At 31.5% G+C, this 14,451-nt stretch overlaps 2 protein-coding genes and 1 long non-coding RNA gene across 3 annotated transcripts in view; 1 reads left to right on the top strand and 2 right to left on the bottom strand.

The window, feature by feature from the left end:
- Positions 1 to 5,800, bottom strand: part of LOC105839090 (protein OPI10 homolog) — a 32,725-nt gene extending 26,925 nt beyond the window's left edge. Inside the window, exon 1 of the mRNA XM_036292826.1 lies at positions 5,530 to 5,800. Within this exon, the coding sequence (XP_036148719.1) occupies positions 5,530 to 5,559 (30 nt within the window). The 5' untranslated portion in view covers positions 5,560 to 5,800. The remainder of the gene's footprint in view (positions 1 to 5,529) is intronic.
- A 225-nt stretch (positions 5,801 to 6,025) lies between these two features.
- LOC118647755 lies at positions 6,026 to 12,125 on the top strand. Its single transcript, XM_036293195.1, has 3 exons — positions 6,026 to 6,047; positions 11,489 to 11,885; positions 11,968 to 12,125. The coding sequence occupies exons 1-3, from the start codon at positions 6,026 to 6,028 to the stop codon at positions 12,041 to 12,043; spliced, it is 495 nt and encodes a 164-aa protein (XP_036149088.1). The 3' UTR covers positions 12,044 to 12,125.
- Positions 12,126 to 13,449: 1,324 nt separating this feature from the next.
- Positions 13,450 to 14,357, bottom strand: LOC118647733. The gene is made up of 2 exons (XR_004964907.1): positions 13,829 to 14,357; positions 13,450 to 13,722 (listed from the first exon to the last, which is right to left on the bottom strand). It is a non-coding gene; the product is annotated as an uncharacterized LOC118647733 (long non-coding RNA).
- Positions 14,358 to 14,451: the final 94 nt, after the last annotated feature.

Below are 14,451 nucleotides of genomic sequence, written 5' to 3'. Positions count from 1 at the left end.
AAAACCGTAATTGAGTTACGACAAACGTTTTACAAAATGGCGAACGTTAAAAATAGTACTTAAAAAATGAAAAATTTTTTTTAATTGTTGCGTAGCTCAAAAAACAAACCCCTGGTTAAAAAATGTATCAGTTTTTAAGCTTATTTCCTAACAAATCCATCTGGAACATTTTTCTACAATTTTTTTTTAAGAGTTACATTGTTTTGAAGAAAATGCCACAAGAACGACAACTTTTCATTAAAAATCGGCAATTTATAAACAAATTGTCATGGAAAAATTTTTTCAAAAAGGAAATGAAATAAAAACTTCAAAGTTTAAAATTTTTTTTTTTTTTTTTTAAGTAAACGATCGGATTTAAATATCGTGAGTATGTGTATGTGTACATCCTGCTCTTGGCATTACGCAGGATCAACAACGTGAACGTAGCAGGAATCTGATCCAGTGTGTGTATTTAATAATGTGTCTTTAATAATATGTATAGCTTCCTCTTGCATCTAATAATTTTTGTATTCGTTAAAACATACTGTGAATTAAATTTCTTATTTATTCTTGTCTTAAGTTGTCTCATTCTTCTTGCAAGGCGTTGCAGAGTGCTACTAATGTTTAAGCATTATATTTTCTAACGCTTCGTTTTAAAATATTCCATAAATATTCTATAAGATTCATATCCGGACTTATAGCAGGCCACATTATAAAAAAGTTGTCATTTTTGTAACATTTTCTTCAAAACGATGTAGCTGTTAAAAAAATCGCAGAAAAATGTTCCAAAGATGGATTTGTTAAAAAATGGATAAATAGAAAATGGAAAACATAATTTTTAAACCAGAAAGTTGACTTTCTTGAGCTACCCAATAATTAAAAAAAAATGTTTTTCTCTTATTTTTTAAGCACTATTTCAACGTCCGCCATTTTGTAAAACGTTTGTCGTAACTCAAGTATTTATATAGTTTTTAAGAGAAAAGTTTAAGCTTTAATTTGAGCTTTTGTTCATCTCGATACGATAATTTTTGGCAGAGTTATAGAGATTGTGCTCCATTTCAACTTGTGAATACCGGTTTAGACGGTTCAAAAGTGAATATTTTTTTATTTGAAAGACAAGGAGCGCTCTGGCCAACTGAAAAAATTTGAAAACAAAGAATTGGAGGAATTGCTGGACAAAGATCAATGTCAAACGCTTAAAGAATTGGCAGAAGCATATATATATATATATATATATATATATATATATATATATATATATACACACACACACCCCAATAACCATTTTTGCTGTGACAAATATTGGCAACAGATTCTGTTGCCAAAAAGGCGACAAATGAGAAACATATATTGTCATTGCAAACACTATTAGCAGATATGCAGCAAATATTTAGCAACGTCTGTCATCAGAATACATGACAAAATAATAGTGAACTGCAAGCAGATTTTTTGAAAGTATTGATAACAGATTGACGACAAACACCAAAGTGTAAACAATGTCAGCAAATTGGTTGTAGAACTACAACAACATTTGTGCGTCAAAGTACGCGACAGATTGATACCAGAAACGCAGCAGATCTGTCGAAATGTCAAATTGGCAATAAAAAGTGCAGCACCGTCGATAGACGGCCTATTCTCTCGGGAATACAGGTCTACTAAACAAGGTCTAAAATACAGTCAACTCGTTACATAAAGATCACTCGCAGCGCGACTAAGGTAAGCAAAAATTACCTTCCTTCACTGCGCCTGCGGAGGAGTCCGATGTGGCGGAGGATCGCCACATTATACTTTTATGATACAGAACTGGTAGTATTTTCATTTTTTTGGAGTGACATTAACTACAAGAAATTTAATGAAATTAATTGCACCTAGAATAGATGATATACCTGCGATATAAAGGAAGAAAATAGATAGGTCAATTGAAGACTCCCTATAGAAAATATTAAATGCTAAGGAGAGGATGGAGTAAATTATTCAATCTGTTCGTACTCTTTAATTAATAAATCTTCCCAGGAGACTGCTTATATTGATTCTCAAATAAAATTATAACTGTGAAAATGAAAAGATTCGACAAATCTGTCGCCAATCTGTCGTCATTTATGAATACAGAGCTGCTGCATATTTGGCGCAAATCTGCTGTGAGTTTACGTTGCAACATCTGTTCCCAATTTGCTGCGTGAATTTGTCATTATATTGTTAGTGACAGATCTGCTCTGGTGTTGCACCCAATTTGATATCAAGATTTGATAACAATTTTTGCTTGCAATTGGGGCGCACTCGAGGACACAGTAGGCCACGGTTTTGGCAGCCTGATTCCGCAAGAAATTTTTAGCAGTCTGCTGACAATTTGGCAGCAAATGGTTAGCTGGGTATTATATATATATATATGTATATATATACACATATATAATGTGTCATATACACACACACACACACACACACACACACACACATATATATATATATATATATATATATGTATATGTATATGTATAAATGTGACCGAAGTAGGCGTCTCTAAATGTTTGAAGTCAATGAATATGCCAAAGACACGACAAATTTTCCAACACAACAATTCTCAGCCACGCCAATGTCGTTAAAAACCAATCAAGGAAATGCTAGAGCTGCTCGGATGAGATGTTTTATCCCACTCGCGCGCGCGCGTCGTATTCGCCGGACATTGCTCCTTCTGTATTACCACTTGTTTCGATCTATGCAGAACCACTTTTCTGATTAACACTTCTCAGTTCTTTTGCAGATATCAAAAAATAGCTCGATTTATGGATAACCTCAAAAAACGAGTCGTTTTTCTGCCGAAAAATCCATCTTTTACCAGAAAGATAGGAAAGAGTTGTCGCTAAGGATAGACAATATTTTGAATAACATGTACTTATCGTTTTGTTTTAAAATAACCGTTCATTTCCACAAAAAAATCACTTAAAATTAAGTTTAGTACCCAATATTTATTTTTATAAACAAATGAATAATAACAATGATTTTATAATGTTAGTTATTATAACCTAAGATAACAAACCTATACATATTATATATATATATATATATATATAATATAAAAAAATGTTTGTATCTTATTGTTATATCATTTAAAAATATATAGTTATGATATAAATATCATAACTATTATTTATTTATTTTTGTATTTTATCTTATTAATATAATCAATATTTATTATATAATTAAATTTAATCAACATTTATAATAAAAAATCTTATATAATTGTTGCTTAATATTCATTTAAAATAATGCGGGAAAATTACAATAACTTTAGTCTCTCAAAAGAAAAGTCGTTTTTGAAAGCATTTTTAACGAAAAATACGGGAAAAATAGAAAAAATATCTTTGATAATACATAACAAAATAAGTGACGATAAACGGAATAAATAAAAAATTTTGTGCGGAAAATTGAAAACCCAAGAACAGAACAATTATGTATGTATCTCGTCTTGTCCCACAAGCACAGGAGAGGAAATGAACCTCGCTTCATGTGGAAAGTCGAAAATCCATGTGAAACACATAATTCGTAGAGGTGAAAAGGAAAAACGTAGCCCATAAAAAAAATTATAACTTCATGACACTTAACAATGTGGAAATAAACAGTGGAACTAGTTTTTTAATTTCTATTTCTATTTCACATGGGCTTCCAATTTTCCATACTATAATTTAAAAAAATTTTTTATTAACAACTTTTAAACAAACAATAGCAAGAACTAAAATCTCTTGGAAATTACTCAGGTAATGATCTCGACAATGTATGTCAAAGTCAAACTGATTAGAAAAAGTTTTATCAATATATACCTTTTTCCTACTATTGGTTTCTATTGTTCTCTGCTATTCTTAGAAATTGATCACAATTTTTTTACCTTTTTTCTTCCTAAATAACATAATGACAACATAATGATGTCAATTTTTATGGTCTATGACATCAATAATTAATAATAAACATTTATAAAATGTAATTTCTTAGACCAACTGAAGTTATTTTAAAATCATCTAAAAGTCATCTTAAAATCTTTTTTACATTTTTTATCTTTTTTTATTTAATTATGTACAAATTTTTTTTATAATAAATGTTGATTATACTACAGATACCTGTTAGAAATATATTACTAGACAGTATTAAATTGACCAGTAATTATTACTTATTTTGAGCATTAAAAGTACCAACAATGCTTTTAATATTTAAAATATGTATTAGATATTCATCTATTTTTTTACTTTTGCTTGAATACATACACACAGCAAGAACAGATTTTTTCATAAATTATTCCACATGCTATTTTGCATATATGTATAAAAATTTCAATAAAAAATTATAAATTTATATTTGTTTTTAAAAATAATATAATTTAACTATATATGTTTCTCTTTTTTCTGACAACATCTATTATGATCGATAACAAATATATATCTATAAACATCAAGTATTCATGGATTATCACAAAGTGTCAGTTTCCATGTAATCTTCAAGATCAAGCAACATTTGATGGTGGATGAGTGATTGCTTTTTTGATTGCAAAAGTTTTTAAGCAATGCTGTAATAAATGTAACTATGGGTTAAGTAATTGCAGGTAATCGGATTAGGGATATAGTGCAATTTGTTTTCAGTCAAAATTGAGTCACATATTGGTCTCATTTTTGTCACCAATAAGATGTCAGGCAATGACGTTTCATGGATATAACATTTTGATGTCATTTTTGGATCTTATAAGACTTAACTTAAAACATCAATTGATCATTTTATAAACAAAATTTACTATCATTAAAGCATGGTCTACAATACATGGAGTAAGCCTGGAGTAAGAAGTAACAGTAGGCGTAAGGGTGTAAACAAAATAAATTAATTTTATTTCTCATTCCTACTCTATCTTTTACATTTACGCTAGGTCAATTAGAGCACAGAAATAGCTGTAACCAGTGCAAGTAATGCCATTAGTTTCATAAAATTGTAGAAAGTTATATGGCAAATCGTTATTTCTACTCTTACTCTTTACTCTACCCTTACTTTATGTATTATAGACCAAGTTTATAACGTCATTTTGTTACTTGGATTTTATTCTCCACTAAACATACTTCCAAAAAACACTTTTATTTTGAAAGGCCAGATTTATCGCAATTGCCCCAATAATACTAATTAATCCAGAATTACTAATATAAAAATATATAACAAGACCACTAAGATAGAATTTATTAATCTTAATTAATCTAAGAAATTAAGTCATAATAACTTAATCTTTTAAAATATTTTATGTAAAATTCAATTCTAGGATACATAAATTATATTAAATTTATTATAAATTATATTAATAAAATTTATAGTATTAAATTTTAAAGCTATTTTTATCACAAAACAGATCCAGATCAATTGTGAATGTAATAGTATTTGTAGTTTATTATATTAACGGATTAATTAAAATAAAACTTTAAATTATTTGAAGTATTAATTATAAAATATGTTTCATAATTGATTGAAATAAATTTAAGACTAATAATCAACGAGCGATAGCACAATAAATATAATTTTGTTACTTACGAGTCGTCCAGCTACAATTATACCAAGCATTTTTGCGGACACCTCTAGATCATATTCTATTTCATTCCACAGTATTTTTAATAAAATTTCAAAATATCAAAGAAAAGAAAAAATTACCCAGGGGTAATAAGTATTTTATAACATTTTATTAAAATCGTCTTGAGAATCAGATTCTTTAACGACAAAACGATAGAAATAAGGTTAGTAAAGTTTGTTCGTTAATCTCTTTTCCTTAAGGCCTTATCTACAATAAAGGCGTTTTCCAACAAGTGACTACGGTCTGTTCGCATCATAGACCTTATAGATATGGACCGGCAAATGCCTACAGTTTGTGTATAGAAAACGGTGTCCAGAAGAGGTGTGAGAGAGAAACAGACTTTTTAATACTTCTTTCTCTAAAGTTACCGGAAATAACTATCACGCATGTCAGCGCAACATGCATACATATGTATATACATTGATATACATAAGGCGATTTTTGGCGATCGTTTGGTACATGTACCAAAGCATACCAAACTGTATCAGAACCAATGGGATATAAGTAAACTTTTATCTTATTGGTTCTGGTACAGTTTGGTACATCCCAGTGAACACATTTTATAGCGGCAATATAACATGGAAGTTACATGTAATTTAACATTATTATTCTTGTGATATGTAGGTGCTATATGACATGGAAATAACCTGTTACGTAATATTTGTTATACGCAAGTGATCTAGCTGTTATACATCGTTTTGGCGTTACAGTTATTCAACAAAAATTGTATAATCGTAACATAACACGTTCGTATCAATGTTATTACGGAACGATGCGTCGTAGTTGACTCAGAAATCAGACATTATAACATCCTGAATGACAGATCTATTTAATAATAAAAAAAATTATTATAAAGATAATGTTTCCAAAAATAACGGTTTGTCTACAAGTACTGCGCACAAAAAATGCACAAAATCTAAATTCATCATGTGCTGAACAAAAACAGAATAATAAATGTATACTATTCAATTTTTTCTTAGAATTACGATCTATATAATAGTTAACCATCTAATTAATCATTTGAACGCTTCAAAGATTAGTGCTAAATAGATCGCAATTCATCAAATTATTAAGGTTATGGAAAAAGATAAATTTAACAATGAAATTAATAAGTAAATAAATTAATGCTATTTATTTTTAATATGTTTTGCAAAATTTAATTGCTTTTATAAAAAATAATATAGTCGCGTCAGAGTACATATAGGTATATGTAGACAATAACAAGTACCCATATCGATGAGTCAAATTGGCGTAGCAGGTAGAGTACAAGGTTCGTAATCCTAAGGTCCCGGGTTCAAACCTAGCAGCGGCAAGTAAGAATAAAATAAAAAATAACATAATTTAAATTTAATTAATTAATAAAAATTTATTCTAAATGTAGTATGTGCTGTTGATAAAAATAATTTCAAAAAAATGAAATTTTTATTTTATTTTTTTTTGTAACTGTTGTGTAACGGTTAGATAACATGTAATTATAACATGTTATATTGCTGAGTCGGAAATTGTAACTTACATGTAAGTTACGTGTAATTTCAGAGTAACGTAACCTGTTATATTCGGTTACATTGCTTTTACACTGCTGCTATATTACTGTGTTCACTGGGATGTACCAAACGATCGCCAAAAATCGCCTATATTATACACATATACAGTGTTGTAAAAGATACATTTTTTTAAATATCTAGATACAGTTACAGATACTTGAAGAAAATATTAACTAGATATAGATACAGATATAAATTTTAAATGCATAACTAAATACAATTACAATAATTTCAAAATGTATCTAGATACATTTTAGATACTTTTTGTACATATGTTGAATAAAAATTGGGAGCTTTCCAGCAAGAGACACAAATCGACACAGCAGTAATTCTGTCTTTGTCTCTAACTGAATATCAAACAAAGACAGAAATACTGCTGTGTCGATTTGTGTCTCTTGCTGGAAAGCTCCCAATGTATAATATAATATACACAGAATATAATATTATACATAGAAGCAATATAGTAAAAAGAAAAAATAGATATATTAATTATTATTTTATTATTGGTTATTAACTGAATTAGTTGAACACAGTAATATAGTAGCAGGTAACAGCAATGTAACCGAATATAACAGGTTACCCAGATAGCACAGAGAATCCAAAAAGAATTATTTTTGAATTCCCGAATTATAAAATGAATTCTTTTTCCATCCCATTTCTGATCTAAATAAAGCAGTGCTTGAGCCTAGTTGCCCTTTTTGAGCCGATTCCCGAACGCGCCGCCTCCTATGCCCCCACTACCGCGCGCGGCCTTGACGGCCGAGCCGCCGATCTCGCCCGTACGCTTTGTCTCAGGAGCAGCTCTGTATAAGAAATGGTGCCCTGCACCACAAAATTCATTAAAATTACTCTAAGTAAATAATTTTTGTTTTTATAAACAAAAAAGTACTAATTTTTTTATTTCTAATTTATTTTATATGTAGTATAACAATATGTAAAAACATAATATATAAATTAGAATTTTGACAATAGTTTAATTTTTACATCACCCGTGAGGTATTATTATTGATGCTTTTTTTAAAGTGGTTTTCTCAGTAGGCCTAATCCACTAAAAATGAAATATAATATATAGCTTGGCATTCTTCTAATTTTCCTGTCGTTTTTATATATCTTACAATATATAAAATTTTGTTTTCCTGCCAAGCTGTATATTATATTTCATCTTTTAGTGAATTAGGCCTACTGGGGAAATCACTTAAAAAAAACGCATCAATAATAGTATCTCACGGGTGATGTGGAAAACTATTGTCAAAATTCTAATTTACATATTATGTTTTTACATATTGTTATACTACATAAAATAAATTAGTAATAAAAAAGTTAGTACTTTTTTGTTTATAAAAACAAAAATTATTTACTTAAAGTAATTTTAATAAATTTTGTGGTGCAGGGCACTATTTCTTATACAGAGCTGCTCCTAAGACAAAGCGTACGGGCGAGATCGGCGGCTCGGCCGTCAAGGCCGCGCGCGGTAGTGAGGGCATAGGAGGCGGCGCGTTCGGGAATCGGCTCGAAAAAAGCAACTAGGCTCAAGCACTGAAATAAAGGACTCTTAAGAGTTCAAAAAGGATTCCCTTTTATGTCACCCATTCTGAGTTCTTTTTCAGATACAAAAAGAATTCTTTTTATACTCTATAAAAATTCGCAATGAATTCGAAATAGCTTTTAAATAGTATTCTAATAAAACTCTATAATAGTTCATTTTATGTTATTTTTGGATTCAAAAACTGTTCTTGGATAGGTCATAAAGGATTTTTCTTTTATTGCACGCTCCGAATGCACGGAATAAAAATATAAATTAAAATATATTTTACGACAAAAATGTTTTAACGAAAAATATATTTTATACGATAAATCAGTTTACTCTACACATCAGCCATATATATTATACCAGATTTCTCCATATTGTCATATTTTTGCCGCAGTATATATTTTCAATTTACATTTTTTAATTTTGTATAAGAATAAATTATACTTGCTTTCTATTGCAAATTAAATATTATTTTTATTAAAAATGTATAATATACGTATATGTATATGTATATTTGTACATATTTGTTTTTTTTATCACATGACGTTTACAAATTACTAGTATTGACTAGTCTCTTAGACCCGGTTCCACAACTCACGGTTAACTGCTAACGGGAGATTAATCGACTACCTATCTTTCTCTGTATTATTATCTAAGGAGAGACAGAAAATCTATTAACCTCCCGTTAGCAGTTAACCGTGAGTTGTGGAACCGGGCCTTAGATATAAAAAATAGCGCGACCGATACACTCTGTACTTATATACAGGGTGTAATGTAATCGGAAGCCATCCCGTAATGGAAAGATAGACGGGATCGAGATGAACATAAAAGTCAAATATTGTCTTGGGTTAGGTCTATCAATAATCGAGATATAAATTTTGCAAATTGTACGAATGAGAGCGCGCCGTGTGAAGAGCCGAGACGCTCGAGCTGTAGCGCGGCCCACTGTGTGCATTGGCTGCCGGCGGCGGGGGGAAGAAGGAGAAGCGGTGCCGCTGCCTGTGCTTCGCCGCCCTCGCGTCTCACCGCACCGCGCCAACACTCGTGGCGATGGCAGCTACGCACATTCGCGATTACTTGACAAATTAGGAGTTAGCAAAGATATGACAAATTAAAACCGTAACAAACTGCTGTGATTAAGAAAGTCGAAAGAGCGAAAGCGATAGATACTTATGGAATCTACAAATAATCTACTTTCTATCTAATTGTGAATAAATAAATTAATACCCAGGTAGCAAACCCACGTCATTTTGACGTCCCAAAATGGTCATATCTGGTCATATGTCGTCAAAATGACCATTTTTTTACATGACCTAAAATTGACGTCATGATGACGTCATTTCGAAGTCATATTTCAGTCATGATCTGACGATTATTTTCCCAGACAGCACACATCCAAAATCGGGACATAAAGACGTCATTAAGACGTATTTTAGACACGGTCTAAAGCGATGTCTATACAATGAGATTTAAGGCGTAAGGCATAAGCATATTATATAAGCATATTATATATTCAACTTTAAGAGAACTTTTTTAAGAAAACATTTAGATATCTTGGAAATAATTTCAAAATGGTCAAATTAATCATTTGAACGCTTCAAAGTCTTAGTGCTAAATAGATCGCAATTTCCATCAAATTATAAATCCCAGATAGCCACAAATGTATGTATGAGCACAAATTGTTCTCATGTTGCTAATAAAGATGTTAGCATCTTGCTATGCATTACGTCGTCCCTTGTGCTGTTATTTGCTAGCATTCGACACTGATCTTAAGTAATGCTAGCATAATGTTTGAAACGTGCAAAGAATTTTATTTCCGACATCGAATGCTAGCAAACAACAGCACAACGGACGACATAAATGCATAGGAATATGCTAATATCTTTATTATACCAAACTGGCTATCTGGGAAGGTTATGGAAAAAGTTAAATTTAACAATAATTAATAAGTAAATAAGTTAATGCTATTTATTTTTAATATGTTTTGCAAAATTTAATTGCTTTTATAAAAAATAATATAATTGCGACAGTTTATAACATATAGCTCTAGTTTACACCGAGCACTTGGTACGCGTATCAAGTAGTGAATTTAAGCTGATCAGCCAATGATTAAACACATTCACTAGTTATTACTATTTGATACGCGTACCAAGTGCTCGGTGTAAACTAGGTCATAGATATATGTAGCAATAACAAGTATCCATATCGATGATTCAAACTGGCGTAGCAGATAGAGTACAAGGTTTGTAATCCTAAGGTCCCGGGTTCAAAACCTACCAGCGGCAAGTAAGAGTAAAATAAAATAATATAATTTAAATTTAATTAATTAATAAAAATTTGTCCCAAATTTAGTACGTACTGTTGATAAGAATAATGAAAAAAAAAAATAAAATTTTTATTTTATTTTTTTATCTCTAGTTGCATTTTAAAGATATCCGATTTACGAAATCTTTTAGATATTAGTTTCATGATATCTTTCTGTTCTCAAAAAACGACGCATTGGTTAACATTCTGACATTATATGTTATCTTTTAGAAGTCTCTTTATGTTATCATTTTCAGAAACAGGATATCTTTTAGAGATCTTTTTGACAACATATTGTTCACGTCATTCTATGACGTCAAAATACGGTACATTTCATGACGTCAGGAATTTGTGACATTCGACCGTCATTTTAACGTCATAAGGGCGTCATTTCGTGACGTCAAGAATAGTCAGTAAATGACCATTTTGGGACGTCAAAATGACGTGAGCTTGCTACCTGGGATACAAGTAATTAATTGAATAATTGTATCAAAATAATGTGAAAACTTTTTTGTCTATAATATATTTAAATTTTATGTTTAGATTTTGTTACGCCAATACAAGGAATACTATCTGAACAAAATTCTTGTGCAAAAGAAAGAAATTCAGATAAAGGCTTAAAAGCAAAACTGAATTATGACGATGAGGAAACTCTCATTTTAGAAGTCCAGTTACGAGAGCCTCTCTGGAATTATAAACTTCCATTACCACAACGCAGCATAAAAATTATCAAAAATTTATGGCAAGAAGTAGCAAATGCTTTAAATGGAAAAATTACAGCCAATGAATGTAAAGTAAAATTTAAAAGTTTACATGACACATACCGACGAATAATTAGGTCAGAAACTAATGCGAGTGGGTCTGCTCGAAAAGACGCTGGAAAGAAATGGCCTCATTACGACTCAATGACATTTTTACTAGATTCTTGCTTGTTGAAAACGTAAGAATTACATATTTTATATAAATGTTAAAAATATTATATTTAATATTATAATCTATAATAATAATTGTAATATTTACAGCACCGTGAGTAATATTAAAGAGTCATCTGATTTTGAATATAATTCTATTGAAAATATAGAACCAAGTACGTACTGATTGAATATAAAATATATCTATATCTATATATATATATATATATAAGTACCGGGAATCTGTATGTCCGTATTTTTTGTATGACCGTGAACTCCTTCGTCATTTGTAGCCTGATCCTAATGGGGAGCGTCTCAGATGCGCACAGTAATAAACGGACACAGCAGGCTGAGTGAAACGGACACAGTAACAAACGGACACAGACCAAACGGACGCAGTAACAAACGGACACAGTGCGAAACGGACACAGTAACAAACGCACACAGACCAAATGCGCACAGAGCGAAACGGACACAGTGCGAAACGGACACAGACCAAATGCGCACAGACCAAATGCACACGGACCAAATGCGTACACTGCACATGCGCACACTGCACGTGCGCACGGACCAAATGCAATCTATGTACATTGCAAGCAGAGTAAAGTCCACATAGATTAACAACTTAGACGGATGGGTGCGGGAGGGGGGCCGAAAGTCACCCTTGCACCCCCCTGTGTGTGTGTGTGTGTGTGTGTGTGTGTGCGTGCAAAGCATTCACTGCATCACATGGGTTTGCGACTTTCCGTGTATGCATTTGGTCCGTGCGCATGTGCAGTGTGCGCATTTGGTCTGTGTCCGTTTCGCACTGTGTCCGTTTCGCTCTGTGCGCATTTGGTCTGTGTCCGTTTCGCACTGTGTCCGTTTCGCTCTGTGCGCATTTGGTCTGTGTCCGTTTGTTACTGTGTCCGTTTCGCACTGTGTCCGTTTATTACTGTGTCCGTTTGTTACTGTGTCCGTTTCACTCAGCTTGCTGTGTCCGTTTATTACTGTGCGCATCTGGGACTCACTCATCCTAATGTAAATGGTCTCATTTTATTAACATAGTAATATGACTCATTGTTTATATTGTATAGATTGTGGGCTCCGGAATAAAAAAAAGAAAAGCAATTTGGAGACGTCTACTAGTGCAATAGAAAAATTTGCGAACTCATTGTGCGACAATAACGACCTACCTATTAATATTCCACCTCCTCGCTCCTCCAGTTCCAGATGAAATCGATGCTTTTTTGTCAATGTTAGGATGCCAGTTGCGAGAATTGCAATTACGCAAACGCCGAGAAATAATGAAAAAGTTTTTAGACATAATATACGATGCTTTGGCAGAACATACATAATTTTTTTTATTACATTATGTATTATTTTATTTTTTATTATAGATTTATATTAGAAAATATTACGTTTATAGGTTTATAATTATTCTAGTTTAAAACAATTTAGATTTGGAAATAAATAATGATAAATAAAATATATATCACTTTTATTATTTTCACAAAGTCAAAATTACAATAAATAAAGATTGAATGATAATATGCTCATAAGTAAATAATATAAATAACCATAAAAAAGTTAAAAAATGCAAATTAATCATTAGTGTTTCTTACACTTTAATTAGAAATAAAACATGATATATACAAATATTAACAATGATTAAATTGCCATGGTACAGCTCCTTCATTGTTAAAATATCGATAAAATTTTTCTTGAATTTGTTTATAGCTTGACAACTACTGGTATTAGTATCGCATTTAGTTATGTCACGAAGTGCACATTTTTCAGTGCATTTTCTCCAAGAACCAGGAATTAAACCATTTGGAGTATCTTGATCAATCATTGATGGAGGTACGTATTGATTTTCCTCAATGTCTTGTAAACGAAGCCAATTATGAAGACATATTATTGCTTGAACTATTTTCATCGTTTTGTTAACATTACAAATGATGGGTCGTCTTAAGATTCTCCATCTACTCACTAAAATGCCAAAAGTGTTTTCAATTGTCCTTCTAGCACGACTAAGACGATAATTAAAGATTATTCGATCTTCAGTTAGATTTTCTCTTCCTGAGTAAGGTCGAAGTAAGTAATTTGATAATTGAAACGCTTCATCTCCCACGAGTACGTATGATAAAGGTTGTCCATCTGACGTTATAGGTCCATCTGACGTTCTGCTTTTGGTAAATTCATTTGCTTATTATCAAAAGATTGTCTAATCAAGGAATCTTTAAAGATGCCACCGTCACTGCGTCGACCGTAAGCTCCAATGTCCACAAATGTAAATATTGTTACGAGCGTCACCTGGTATACTCCGCGACTGCGACTCAGCTGTTCCGAAGCCGATCGATACATTGATTTTACCGAGAGCGTTGTCAATTGTCACGCTCTTGGCAACGTTTGTCAACAACGAGTCTAATCTCGGTCTCGAGCCTTGTCGGACGCGTTAATAAAGCTGCTTGGTTTTAAAGTTTAAAAGTGTCTTTCATTTCCGCGGCGCGCACGTTACAATATATACTTTGCATTACATATTCCAAGCAAAACAATGCTGTGGTTATTTTTATAATTAAAGTATGATGAACCCGAATTATTAGGACACTAAAA

Source organism: Monomorium pharaonis, chromosome 10 (genome assembly GCF_013373865.1).
Source record: "Monomorium pharaonis isolate MP-MQ-018 chromosome 10, ASM1337386v2, whole genome shotgun sequence".
Lineage (NCBI taxonomy): Eukaryota > Metazoa > Arthropoda > Insecta > Hymenoptera > Formicidae > Monomorium > Monomorium pharaonis.
This window is presented reverse-complemented; position numbering and strand designations above follow the sequence as displayed.